The sequence below is a fragment of the Nyctibius grandis genome, unplaced genomic scaffold, assembly GCF_013368605.1.
Source record: "Nyctibius grandis isolate bNycGra1 unplaced genomic scaffold, bNycGra1.pri scaffold_59_arrow_ctg1, whole genome shotgun sequence".
Classification (NCBI taxonomy): Eukaryota; Metazoa; Chordata; class Aves; order Nyctibiiformes; family Nyctibiidae; genus Nyctibius; species Nyctibius grandis.
The window spans coordinates 443,782-458,056 of NW_027167600.1; the positions used below are offsets into that span (position 1 = coordinate 443,782).

General features: G+C 56.9%; 1 protein-coding gene across 1 annotated transcript; it reads right to left on the reverse strand.

Moving 5' to 3' along the window:
* Positions 1-9,639: 9,639 nt before the first annotated feature.
* LOC137677436 (prisilkin-39-like) lies at positions 9,640-13,343 on the reverse strand. Its single transcript, XM_068424739.1, has 5 exons — positions 13,227-13,343; positions 12,930-13,091; positions 12,655-12,788; positions 12,277-12,369; positions 9,640-10,273 (listed from the first exon to the last, which is right to left on the reverse strand). Exons 1-5 carry the CDS (start codon positions 13,341-13,343, stop codon positions 9,640-9,642), a joined length of 1,140 nt encoding a protein of 379 aa, XP_068280840.1.
* Positions 13,344-14,275: the final 932 nt, after the last annotated feature.

A 14,275-nucleotide genomic window follows, 5' to 3' on the forward strand; every position in this document is an offset into this window, starting at 1 on the left:
ACGTCACTGCAAGAAGGTCTCCTGATGGAGGTCTTGGTTTGGACGCACCGTGGCCAACCATCAACCATCTGGCACGTGGTTCCCTTCTGGCATTGGATGTCCCTGCAGGATGGTGGGTTGTGGAGACACTGGGGCCAACCATTGACCATGTTGCACGTGGTCCCCTTGGAACATTGGATGTCCCTGCAAGAAGGTCTCCTTGGTGACATCTTGGTTTGGACACACCTTGGCCACCCATCAACCATCTGGCACGTGGTTCCCTTCTGGCACTGGACATCATGGCAGGAAGGTTGGTGGTGGACACATTGAGGCCAACCGTTGACCATGTTGCACGTGGTCCCCTTGGGACAGTGGATGTCCCTGCAGGAAGGTCTCCTTGGTGACATCTTGATTTGGATGCACCTTGGCCAACCATCAACCATCTGGCACATGGTTCCCTTCTGGCACTGGATGTCATGGCAGGATGGTCGGTTTTGGACACATTGGGGCCAACCATTGACCATGTTGCACGTGGTCCCCTTGGGACAGTGGACATCACTGCAGGAGGGTTGGTGGTGGACACACTGAGGCCATCCGTCTGTCACCTTGCACATGGTCCCCTTGGAACACTGGATGTCCCTGCAAGAAGGTCTCCTGATGGAGGTCTTGATTTGGACACACCTCGGCCAACCGTCAACCATGCTGCACGTGGTTCCCTTCTGGCATTGGACATCATTGCAAGAAGCTTCGTGGTGGACACACTGTGGTTGACCCTCCATCATCTTGCACGTGGTCCCTTGAGGACACTGGATGTCACTACAAGAAGGTGGCCTTGAGGACACCTTGGTTTGGACGCACCGTGGCCAACCATCAACCATGTGACACGTGGTTCCCTTCTGGCACTGGATCTCCTGGCAGGATGGTGGGTTGTGGACACATTGTGGTTGACCCTCCATCATCTTGCACGTGGTCCTTTGAGGACAGTGGACATCACTACAAGAAGGTCTCCTTGGTGACATCTTGATCTGGACACACCGTGGCCACCCATCAACCATCTGACACGTGGTTCCCTTCTGGCACTGGATGTCCTGGCAGGAGGGTTGGTGGTGGACACACCGTGGTTGACCGTCCACCATGTTACATGTGGTCCCTTGAGGACACTGGACATCACTACAAGAAGGTGGTCTTGAGGACATCTTGGTTTGGACACACCTTGGCCACCCATCAACCATCTGGCACGTGGTTCCCTTCTGGCACTGGACATCATGGCAAGAGGGTTGTTGGTGGACACACTGGGGCCAACCGTTGACCATGTTGCACGTGGTCCCCTTGTAACATTGGATGTCCCTGCAAGTAGGTCTTCTAATGGAGGTCTTGGTTTGGACACACCGTGGCCAACCATCAACCATCTGGCACGTGGTTCCCTTCTGGCACTGGACATCATGGCAAGAGGGTTGGTGGTGGACACACTGGGGCCACCCATCTGTCATCTTGCACGTGGTCCCTTTGGGACAGTGGACGTCACTGCAAGAAGGTCTCCTGATGGAGGTCTTGGTTTGGACGCACCTTGGCCAACCATCAACCATGTGACACGTGGTTCCCTTCTGGCACGGGATGTCCTGGCAGGAAGGTGGGTTGTGGACACACCGTGGTTGACTCTCCATCATCTTGCACGTGGTCCCTTTGGGACAGTGGACGTCACTGCAAGAAGGTCTCCTGATGGAGGTCTTGATTTGGACGCACCTTGGCCAACCATCAACCATCTGGCACGTGGTTCCCTTCTGGCACTGGACATCATGGCAAGAGGGTTGGTGGTGGACACACTGGGGCCAACCGTTGACCATGTTGCACGTGGTCCCCTTGGAACACTGGATGTCCCTGCATGAAGGTCTCCTGATGGAGGTCTTGGTTTGGACACACCTTGGCCAACCATCAACCATCTTGCACGTGGTTCCCTTCTGGCACTGGATGTCACTGCAGGAGGGTTGGTTGTGGACACACTGTGGTTGACCATCCATCATCTTGCACGTGGTCCCTTGAGGACACTGGATGTCCCTGCATGAAGGTGGTCTTGGGGACATCTTGGTTTGGATGCACCTTGGCCAACCATCAACCATCTGGCACGTGGTTCCCTTCTGGCACTGGATGTCACTGCAGGAGGGTTGGTGGTGGACACATTGAGGCCAACCGTTAACCATGTTGCACGTGGTCCCCTTGGGACACTGGATGTCCCTGCAAGAAGGTCTCCTGATGGAGGTCTTGGTTTGGACGCACCTTGGCCACCCATCAACAATCTGGCACGTGGTTCCCTTCTGGCACTGGATGTCACCGCAGGAGGGTTGGTGGTGGACACACTGAGGCCAACCGTTGACCATGTTGCATGTGGTCCCCTTGGGACAGTGGACGTTACTGCAAGAAGGTCTCCTGATGGAGGTCTTGGTTTGGACGCACCGTGGCCAACCATCAACCATCTGGCACGTGGTTCCCTTCTGGCACTGGATGTCCTGACATGATGGTGGGTTGTGGACACACTGTGGTTGACCCTCCATCATCTTGCACGTAGTCCCTTGAGGACAGTGGACATCACTACAAGAAGGTGGCCTGAGGGACATCTTGGTTTGGACACACCGTGGCCAACCATCAACCATGTGACACGTGGTTCCCTTCTGGCACTGGACATCATGGCAGGAGGGTTGGTGGTGGACACACTGAGGCCAATCATGGAGCATCTTGCATGTAGTCCCCTTAGAACATTGGATGTCCCTGCAAGTAGGTCTTCTAATGGAGGTCTTGGTTTGGACACACCTTGGCCAACCATCAACCATCTGGCACGTGGTTCCCTTCTGGCACTGGACATCATGGCAGGATGGACTATTTTGGACACACTTGGGCCAACCGTTGACCATGTTGCACGTGGACCCTTTGGGACATTGAACATCATGGCAGGAGGGTTGGAGGTGGACACAGTGGGGCCACCCATGTAGCATCTTGCACGTGGTCCCCTTGGAACACTGGATGTCCCTGCATGAAGGTCTCCTGATGGAGGTCTTGGTTTGGATGCATTGTGGCCACCCACCAACCATCTGGCACATGGTTCCCTTCTGGCACTGGACATCATGGCAGGAGGGCTGGTGGTGGACACACTGGGGCCAACCATTGACCATGTTGCACGTCGACCCTTTGGGACAGTGGACATCCCTACAGGAGGGTTGGTTGTGGACACAGGTGGGCCACCCATCTGTCATCTTGCACGTGGTCCCTTTGGGACAGTGGACGTCACTGCAAGAAGGTCTCCTGATGGAGGTCTTGGTTTGGACGCACCTTGGCCAACCATCAACCATCTGACATGTGGTTCCCTTCTGGCACTGGATTTCACTGCAGGAGGGTTGGTGGTGGACACATTGTGGTTGACCGTCCATAATCTTGCATGTGGTCCCTTGAGGACAGTGGACATCACTGCAAGAAGGTGGTCTTGAGGACATCTTGGTTTGGACACACCGTGGTTGACCATCCATCATCTTGCACGTGGTCCCTTGAGGACACTGGATGTCCCTGCAAGAAGGTCTTCTTGGTGACATCTTAGTTTGGACGCACCTTGGCCACCCATCAACCATGTGACACGTGGTTCCCTTCTGGCACTGGATCTCCTGGCATGATGGTGGGTTGTGGACACATTGTGGTTGACCCTCCATCATCTTGCACGTGGTCCCTTGAGGACACTGGATGTCACTGCAAGAGGGTGGCCTTGAGAACATCTTGGTTTGGACACACCGTGGCCAGCCATCAACCATCTGGCATGTGGTTCCCTTCTGGCACTGGATGTCCTGACAAGAAGGTTGGTGGTGGACACACTGGGGCCAACTGTTGACCATGTTGCACGTGGTCCCCTTGGGACAGTGGACGTCACTGCAAGAAGGTCTCCTGATGGAGGTCTTGGTTTGGACGCACCTTGGCCACCCATCAACCATCTGGCACGTGGTTCCCTTCTGGCACTGGATGTCCTGGCAGGAGGGTTGGTGGTGGACACACCGTGGTTGACCGTCCACCATGTTACATGTGGTCCCTTGAGGGCACTGGACATCACTACAAGAAGGTGGTCTTGAGGACATCTTGGTTTGGACACACCTTGGCCACCCATCAACCATGTGACACGTGGTTCCCTTCTGGCACTGGACATCATGGCAGGAAGGTTGGTGGTGGACACATTGAGGCCAACCGTTGACCATCTTGCACGTGGTCCCTTGAGGACACTGGATGTCCCTGCATGAAGGTCTCCTGATGGAGGTCTTGGTTTGGACACACCTTGGCCAACCATCAACCATGTGACACGTGGTTCCCTTCTGGCATTGGACATCACTGCAGGAGCGTTGGTGGTGGACACACTGGGGCCAACCGTTGACCATGTTGCATGTGGTCCCTTGAGGACACTGGACATCACTGCAAGAAGGTTGTCTTGAGGACATCTTGGTTTGGACACACCTTGGCCACCCATCAACCATCTGGCACGTGGTTCCCTTCTGGCATTGGACATCGTGGCAGGAGGGTTGGTGGTGGACACACTGGGGCCAACCGTTGACCATGTTGCACGTGGTCCCCTTGGAACATTGGATGTCCCTGCAAGTAGGTCTTCTAATGGAGGTCTTGGTTTGGACACACCTTGGCCACCCATCAACCATGTGACACGTGGTTCCCTTCTGGCACTGGATGTCCTGGCAGGAGGGTTGGTGGTGGACACAGTGGGGCCACCCATCTGTCATCTTGCACGTGGTCCCTTGAGGACACTGTATGTCCCTGCAAGAAGGTCTCCTGATGGAGGTCTTGGTTTGGACGCACCTTGGCCACCCATCAACCATGTGACACGTAGTTCCCTTCTGGCACTGGACATCAAGGCAGGATGGTGGGTTGTGGACACATTGAGGCCAACCGTTGACCATGTTGCATGCGGTCCCCTTGGGGCAGTGGACATCATGGCAGGAGGGTTGGTGGTGGACACAGTGGGGCCACCCGTCTGTCATCTTGCACGTGGTGCCTTTGGGACAGTGGACATCGTTACAAGATGGTTGCCTCAGGGTGGTCTTGATTTGGACGCACCTTGGCCACCCATCAACCATCTGGCACGTGGTTCCCTTCTGGCACTGGATCTCCTGACATGAGGGTGGGTTGTGGACACACCGTGGTTGGCCATCAATCAAGTTGCACATTGTTCCTTGAGGACAGTGGACATCACTACACGAAGGTGGTCTTGAGGACATCTTGGTTTGGACACACCTTGGCCACCCATCAACCATGTGACACGTGGTTCCCTTCTGGCATTGGACATCACTGCAGGAGGGTTGGTGGTGGACACACTGAGGCCAACCGTTGACCATGTTGCACGTGGTCCCCTTGGGACACTGGATGTCCCTGCAAGAAGGTCTCCTGATGGAGGTCTTGGTTTGGACACACCTTGGCCAACCATTGACCATCTGGCACGTGGTTCCCTTCTGGCACTGGATCTCCTGGCATGATGGTGGGTTGTGGACACACCGTGGTTGACCCTCCATCATCTTGCACGTGGTCCCTTGAGGACACTGGATGTCCCTGCATGAAGGTCTCCTTGGTGACGTCTTCATTTGGACACACCTTGGCCACCCATCAACCATCTGGCACGTGGTCCCCTTGGGACACCGGAAGTGGCTGCAGGAGGCCGGGTCATGGACACACTTGGGCCAATCGCTGACCATCTTGCACACGGTCCCTTGGGGACACCGGATGTCACCGCACGTGGGGACGGGTTGCGAGGGAGACGTCTTGATTGGTCCACACCAAGGCCACCCATTGACCATGTGACACACGGTCCCCTGGTGGCATTGGACGTCGTCACAGGACGGGGGGTTGTGGACGCAACGGGGTTGGTCACCAACCATCTGGCATGAGGTTCCTTGGGGACATTGGGTGTCACCACATGAAGGTGACCTTGAGGACATCTTGGTTGGGACACACCGTGGTTGGTCATCAACCATCTGGCATGAAGTTCCTTGGGGACATTGGGTGTCACCACATGAAGGTGACCTTGAGGACATCTTGGTTGGGACACACCGTGGTTGGTCATCAACCATCTGGCATGAGGTTCCTTGGGGACATTGGGTGTCACCACATGAAGGTGACCTTGAGGACATCTTGGTTGGGACACACCGTGGTTGGTCATCAACCATCTGGCATGAGGTTCCTTGGGGACATTGGGTGTCACCACACGGAGGTGGCCTTGAGGACATCTTGGTTGGGACACACCGTGGTTGGTCATCAACCATCTGGCATGAGGTTCCTTGGGGACATTGGGTGTCACCACACGGAGGTGGCCTTGAGGACATCTTGGGTGGGACACACCGTGGTTGGTCATCAACCATCTGGCATGAGGTTCCTTGGGGACATTGGGTGTCACCACACGGAGGTGGCCTTGAGGACATCTTGGGTGGGACACACCGTGGTTGGTCATCAACCATCTGGCATGAAGTTCCTTGCGGACACTGGGTGTCACCACATGAAGGTGACCTTGAGGACATCTTGGGTGGGACGCAACGTGGCCAACCATCAACCATCACGCACGTGGACTTGGTGGGACAGGGATGATGGTGACACGAAGGTGACACGTGGAGACCTGGAGGTGGTGGCGCCTCCCTCTGGAAGAGCTGCTTCCGGAGACATTTGGGCCACCCGTCGGCCATCTTGCATTGGGTCCCCGTTGGGCAGCGAATGGCGCGGCAGGAGGGGGGGACGTGGACACACTTGGGCCACCCGCCCACCATCTTGCACCGCGCGCCCGCGCCACAGCGGAGGAGACGACACGAGGGCGTGGGGACACACTTGGGTCTCCCGGCCACCATCTGGCAGCGGGTGGCACCCTTGCAGGGGAAGGTGGCACACGAGGGCCTGGGGACACACGTGGGCCACCCGGCCACCATCTTGCACTGGGTTCCTTCTCCACAACGGAAGGTCCTACATGATGGAGATGGGACACACTTGGGTGACTCATCAACCATCTTGCACTGGGTTCCTTCTCCACAACGGACCTTGTCACATGATGGTCTTGGGACACACTTGGGCCACCCGTCCACCATCTTGCATTGGGTTCCCACCTCACAATGGAAGGTCCTACACGATGGAGATGGGACACACTTGGGTGACCCATCAACCATCTTGCACTGGGTTCCTTCTCCACAGCGGAAGTTCTTACATGATGGAAGTGGGACACATTTTGGCCGCCCTTCCACCATCTTGCATTGGGTTCCAGCTTCACAATGGAAGGTCCTACATGATGGTCTTGGGACACACTTGGGCCACCCATCCACCATCTTGCATTGAGTTCCCTCCTTGCAGTCAAAGTTCTTACATGAAGGCAACGGGACACACTTGGGTGACCCATCAACCATCTTGCACTGGGTTCCTTCTCCACAACGGACCTTGGTGCATGATGGTCTTGGGACGCACTTGGGCCACCCGTCCACCATCTTGCATTGGGTTCCCACCTCACAATGGAAGGTCCTACATGATGGAACTGGGACACACTTGGGCCACCCGTCCACCATCTTGCACTGGGTTCCTTCTCCACAACGGAAGGTCCTACATGATGGTCTTGGGACACACTTGGGCCACCCGGCCACCATCTTGCACTGGGTTCCTTCTCCACAACGGAAGGTCCTACATGATGGTCTTGGGACGCACTTGGGCCACCCATCAACCATCTTGCACTGGGTTCCCACCTCACAGTGGAAGTTCTTGCACGATGGAAGTGGGACACACTTGGGCCACCCATCCACCATCTTGCACTGGGTTCCTTCTCCACAGCGGAAGTTCTTACATGATGGAAGTGGGACACATTTTGGCCGCCCTTCCACCATCTTGCATTGGGTTCCAGCTTCACAATGGAAGGTCCTACATGATGGTCTTGGGACACACTTGGGCCACCCGTCCACCATCTTGCACTGGGTTCCTTCTCCACAACGGAAGTTCTTGCATGATGGAGATGGGACACACTTGGGTGACCCATCAACCATCTTGCATTGGGTTCCTTCTCCACAATGGACCTTGTTGCATGATGGTCTTGGGACACACTTGGGCCACCCATCCACCATCTTGCATTGGGTTCCTACCTCACAATGGAAGGTCCTACATGATGGAACTGGGACACACTTGGGTGACCCATCAACCATCTTGCACTGGGTTCCTTCTCCACAACGGACCTTGTTGCATGATGGTCTTGGGACACACTTGGGCCACCCATCAACCATCTGGCATTGGGTTCCCACCTCACACTGGAAGTTCTTGCATGATGGAAGTGGGACACATCTTGGTCGCCCATCAACCATCTTGCATTGAGTTCCCACCTCGCACTGGAAGTTCTTGCATGATGGAACTGGGACACACTTGGGCCACCCATCCACCATCTTGCACTGGGTTCCAGCTTCACAATGGAAGGTCCTACATGATGGTCTTGGGACACACTTGGGCCACCCATCCACCATCTTGCATTGAGTTCCCTCCTTGCAGTCAAAGTTCTTACATGAAGGCAACGGGACACACTTGGGTGACCCATCAACCATCTTGCATTGGGTTCCTTCTCCACAACGGACCTTGTTGCATGATGGTCTTGGGACACACTTGGGCCACCCGTCCACCATCTTGCACTGGGTTCCTTCTCCACAACGGAAGTTCTTGCATGATGGAGATGGGACACACTTGGGTGACCCATCAACCATCTTGCATTGGGTTCCTTCTCCACAATGGACCTTGTTGCATGATGGTCTTGGGACACACTTGGGCCACCCGTCCACCATCTTGCATTGGGTTCCTTCTCCACAGCGGAAGTTCTTACACGATGGAAGTGGGACACATTTTGGCCACCCATCAACCATCTTGCATTGGGTTCCAGCTTCACAATGGAAGGTCCTACATGATGGTCTTGGGACACACTTGGGCCACCCATCCACCATCTTGCATTGGGTTCCCACCTCACAATGGAAGGTCCTACATGATGGAACTGGGACACACTTGGGTGACCCATCAACCATCTTGCACTGGGTTCCTTCTCCACAACGGAAGGTCCTACACGATGGAACTGGGACACACTTGGGTGACCCATCAACCATCTTGCATTGGGTTCCTTCTCCACAACGGAAGGTCCTACACGATGGAACTGGGACACACTTGGGCCACCCGTCCACCATCTTGCACCGTGTCCCCTCCTTGCAGTCAAAGTTCTTACATGAAGGCAACGGGACACACTTGGGCCACCCGTCCACCATCTTGCATTGGGTTCCAGCTTCACAATGGAAGGTCCTACATGATGGAAGTGGGACACACTTGGGCCAACCGTCCACCATCTTGCACTGGGTTCCCACCTCACAACGGATCTTGGTGCATGATGGTCTTGGGACACACTTGGGCCACCCATCAACCATCTTGCATTGAGTTCCTTCTCCACAGCGGAAGTTCTTACACGATGGAACTGGGACACACTTGGGCCACCCGTCCACCATCTTGCACTGGGTTCCTTCTCCACAGCGGAAGTTCTTGCATGAAGGCAACGGGACACATTTGGGGCCACCGTCGGCCATCTTGCAGGTGGTCCCCGCTGCGCATCGCAGCCCGGAGCAGAGCTTGGCCTCGCCCTGGGCAGGTGGGTCAGCGCCTGGAGAAGACAACCCGGAGCTTGGTGAGGTCAACGCCGTGTGGTGAAGGGGATTTGGGGCTGAAAAGGGCAAATTTGGGGGTGGAAATGCTGGATTTGGGGGCGGAAATGCCGGATTTGGGGGCAGAAATGGCGGATTTGGGGCTGGAAATGCCGGATTTGGGGTTGGAAATGCCGGATTTGAGGTTGGAAATGCCGGATTTGGGGGTGGAAGTGCCGGATTTGGGGGTGGAAGTGCCGGATTTGGGGCTGGAAATGGCGGATTTGCGGTGGGAAATGCTGGATTTGAGGTTGGAAATGCCGGATTTGGGGTTGGAAATGGCGGATTTGAGGCTGGAAATGCCGGATTTGGGGTTGCAAATGCCGGATTTGGGGGTGGAAATGCTGGATTTGGGGGTGGAAATGGCGGATTTGAGGCTGGAAATGCCGGATTTGGGGTTGCAAATGCCGGATTTGGGGCTGGAAATGGCGGATTTGGGGGCGGAAATGGCGGATTTGGGGTTGGAAATGCCAAATTTGGGGCTGGAAATGGCGGATTTGGGGGTGCAAATGTCGGATTTGGGGTTGGAAATGCCAAATTTGGGGCTGGAAATGGCGGATTTGGGGGTGCAAATGTCGGATTTGGGGCTGGAAATGCCGGATTTGGGGCGGGAAATGCCGGATTTGGGGAGGAAATGCTGGATTTGGGGCTGGAAATGAGGGGTTTGGAGCTGGAAATGGCGGATTTGGGGTTGGAAGTGCCGGATTTGGGGAGGAAATGCTGGATTTGGGGCTGGAAATGGCGGATTTGGGGGTGGAAATGGCGGATTTGGGGCTGGAAATGCCGGATTTGGGGGTGGAAATGTCGGATTTGGGGGTGGAAATGCCGGATTTGGGGGTGGAAATGGCGGATTTGGGGTTGGAAATGCCGGATTTGGGGGTGGAAATGTCGGATTTGGGGTGGAAATGCCGGATTTGGGGGCGGAAATGGCGGATTTGGGGAGGAAATGGCGGATTTGGGGCTGGAAATGACGGGTTTGGGGCTGGAAATGCCGGATTTGTGGTGGGAAATGCCAGATTTGGGGGTGGAAGTGCCGGATTTGGAGCTGGAAGTGCCGGATTTGGGGGTGGAAATGCCGGATTTGGGGCAGGAAATGCCGGATTTGGGGGTGGAAATGCCAGATCTGGAGCTGGAAATGGTGGATTTGGGGGTGGAAATGCCGGATTTGGGGCTGGAAATGCCGGATTTGGGGGTGGAAATGCCGGATTTGGGGGTGGAAATGCTGGATTTGGGGTTGGAAATGGCGGATTTGAGGCTGGAAATGGTGGATTTGGGGTTGGAAATGCCGGATTTGGGGTGGGAAATGACGGATTTGGGGGTGGAAATGGCAGATTTGGGGGTGGAAATGGCAGATTTGGGGGTGGAAATGCCGGATTTGGGGCTGGAAATGCCGGATTTGGGGGTGGAAATGTCGGATTTGGGGTGGAAATGCCGGATTTGGGGGCGGAAATGGCGGATTTGGGGAGGAAATGCCGGATTTGGGGGTGGAAATGACGGGTTTGGGGCTGGAAATGCCGGATTTGTGGTGGGAAATGTCGGATTTGGGGGTGGAAATGCCGGATTTGGAGCTGGAAGTGCCGGATTTGGGGGTGGAAATGCCGGATTTGGGGCAGGAAATGCCGGATTTGGGGGTGGAAATGCCAGATTTGGAGCTGGAAATGCCAAATTTGGGGGTGGAAATGTCGGATTTGGGGTGGGAAATGCCGGATTTGGGGCTGGAAATGCCGGATTTGGGGTGGAAATGCCAGATTTGGGGCCGGAAATGCCGGATTTGGGGCTGGAAATGGCAGATTTGGGGGTGGAAATGGCGGATTTGGGGGTGGAAATGCCGGATTTGGGGTGGGAAATGACGGATTTGGAGCTGGAAATGCCAGATTTGGGGTGGGAAATGCCGGATTTGGGGCTGGAAATGCTGGATTTGGGGTTGGAAATGCCGGATTTGGGGGTGGAAATGCCAGATTTGGAGCTGGAAATGCCGGATTTGGGGTGGGAAATGCCGGATTTGGGGGTGGAAGTGCCGGATTTGGGGCTGGAAATGACGGGTTTGGGGGTGGAAATGCCGGATTTGGGGCGGAAATGATGTGGGGCAGGAGGAGGGGGGTGGAGGGGGTGGAATTTGGGGTGAAAATGGGGGATTTGGGGGCATTTGGACTCACGGCTCTGGAGGGCGACGCAAAGCCAGAGGAGCAACGTCCGGGGAGGCCCCATCTGCCCCATAGAGGATGGTGAGGGAGGGCCCTGCCCCATAGACCCCATAGGGGCCCCCCCTGCCCCATAGACCCCATAGGGACCCACCCTGCCCCATAGACCCCATAGGGGCCCCCCCTGCCCCATAGACCCCATAGACCCCATAGGGGACCCCCCCTGCCCCATAGACCCCATAGACCCATAGGGGACCCCCCCTGCCCCATAGACCCCATAGGGGACCCACCCTGCCCCATAGACCCCATAGACCCCATAGACACCCACCCTGCCCCATAGACCCCATAGGGGACCCAACCTGCCCCATAGACCCCATAACCCCATAGAGGACCCCCCCTGCCCCATAGACCCCATAGACCCCATAGGGGACCGCCCCTGCCCCATAGACCCCATAACCCCATAGGGGACCCACCCCACCCCATAGACCCCATAGACCCCATAGGGGACCCTCCCTGCCCCATAGACCCCATAGGGAACCCACCTGCCCCATAGACCCCATAGACCCATAGGGGACCCCCCCTGCCCCATAGACCCCATAGAGGACCCAACCTGCCCCATAGACCCCATAGGGCACCCAACCTGCCCCATAGACCCCATAACCCCATAGGGGACCCAACCTGTCCCATAGACCCCATAGGGGACCCCCCCTGCCCCATAGACCCCATAGGGGACCCCCCGTGCCCCATAGACCCCATAGGGCACCCAACCTGCCCCATAGACCCCATAGGGGACCCAACCTGCCCCATAGACCCCATAGAGGACCCACCCTGCCCCATAGACCCCATAACCCCATAGGAGACCCCCTGCCCCATAGACCCCATAGAGGACCCAACCTGCCCCATAGACCCCATAGGGGACCCCCCCTGCCCCATAGACCCCATAACCCCATAGGGACCCACCCTGCCCCATAGACCCCATAGGGGACCCACTGTGCCCCATAGACCCCATAGGGGACACCCCCTGCCCCATAGACCCCATAACCCCATAGGGGACCCAGCCTGCCCCATAGACCCCATAGGGGACCCCCCCTGCCCCATAGACCCCATAGACCCCATAGGAGACCCACCCTGCCCCATAGACCCCATAGACCCCATAGGGGACCCAGCCTGCCCCATAGACCCCATAGGGGACCCACCCTGCCCCATAGACCCCATAGACCCCATAGACACCCACCCTGCCCCATAGACCCCATAGGGGACCAACCTGCCCCACAGACCCCATAGGGGCCCCACCCTGCCCCATAGACCCCATAACCCCATAGGGGAACCCCCCTGCCCCATAGACCCTACAGGGGACCCCCCCTGCCCCATAGACCCCATAACCCCATAGGTGACCCACCCTGCCCCATAGACCCCATAGGGCACCCAACCTGCCCCATAGACCCCATAGACCCCATAGGGGACCCAACCTGCCCCATAGACCCCATAACCCCATAGGAGACCCACCCTGCCCCATAGACCCCATAGGGACCCACCCTGCCCCATAGACCCCATAGGGGCCCCCCCTGCCCCATAGACCCCATAGACCCCATAGGGGACCCACCCTGCCCCATAGACCCCATGGACCCCATAGACACCCACCCTGCCCCATAGACCCCATAGGGGACCCAACCTGCCCCATAGACCCCATAGAGGACCCACCCTGCCCCATAGACCCCATAACCCCATAGGGGACCCCCCTGCCCCATAGACCCCATAGGGGACCCAACCTGCCCCATAGACCCCATAGGGGACCCAACCCGCCCCATAGACCCCGTAGGGGACCCAACCCGCCCCATAGACCCCGTAGGGGACCCCCCCTGCCCCATAGACCCCACAACCCCCCACGGACTCACCCTGCCGGGGCCACTGTGGCTCCTCCAATGGCTGCAGGCTTTTGTAGAGCCCAAGGGGGTGACACCAACCAATGGCGTGCTGGCTCCGCCCCCCCGGTCCCACCCCATTGGTTCCCGCGGAGGGGGGCGGGGCCTGTTGGCCCCCTGACCCCCAGGGTAGAGATAAGATCTGGGGCAGGATGTGGGTCCGGGTGGTGCCGGTGGGGGTGGGGGTGGGGGGGCCTTAGTGGTGTCTTCTACTGTCCCTGTGGCCACCAGTGGGGTCCATCCCTCCGGCCACCCCCAACCTTCTCCAGCCCCCCAACCTTCTCCAACCTTCTCCAACCTTCTCCATCCACCCATTGTCCATCCAACCTTCTCCAACCTTCTCCAACCTTCTCCATTCTCCATCCATCCAACCTCCATCCATCCAACCTTCTCCATCCTTCCATCCTTCTCCATCCCTCCAAACTTCTTCTCCATCCCTCCAACCTTCTTCTCCATCCATCCTTCTCCATCCATCTCCATCTCCATCTCCATCTCCATCTCCATCTCCATCTCCATCTCCATCTCC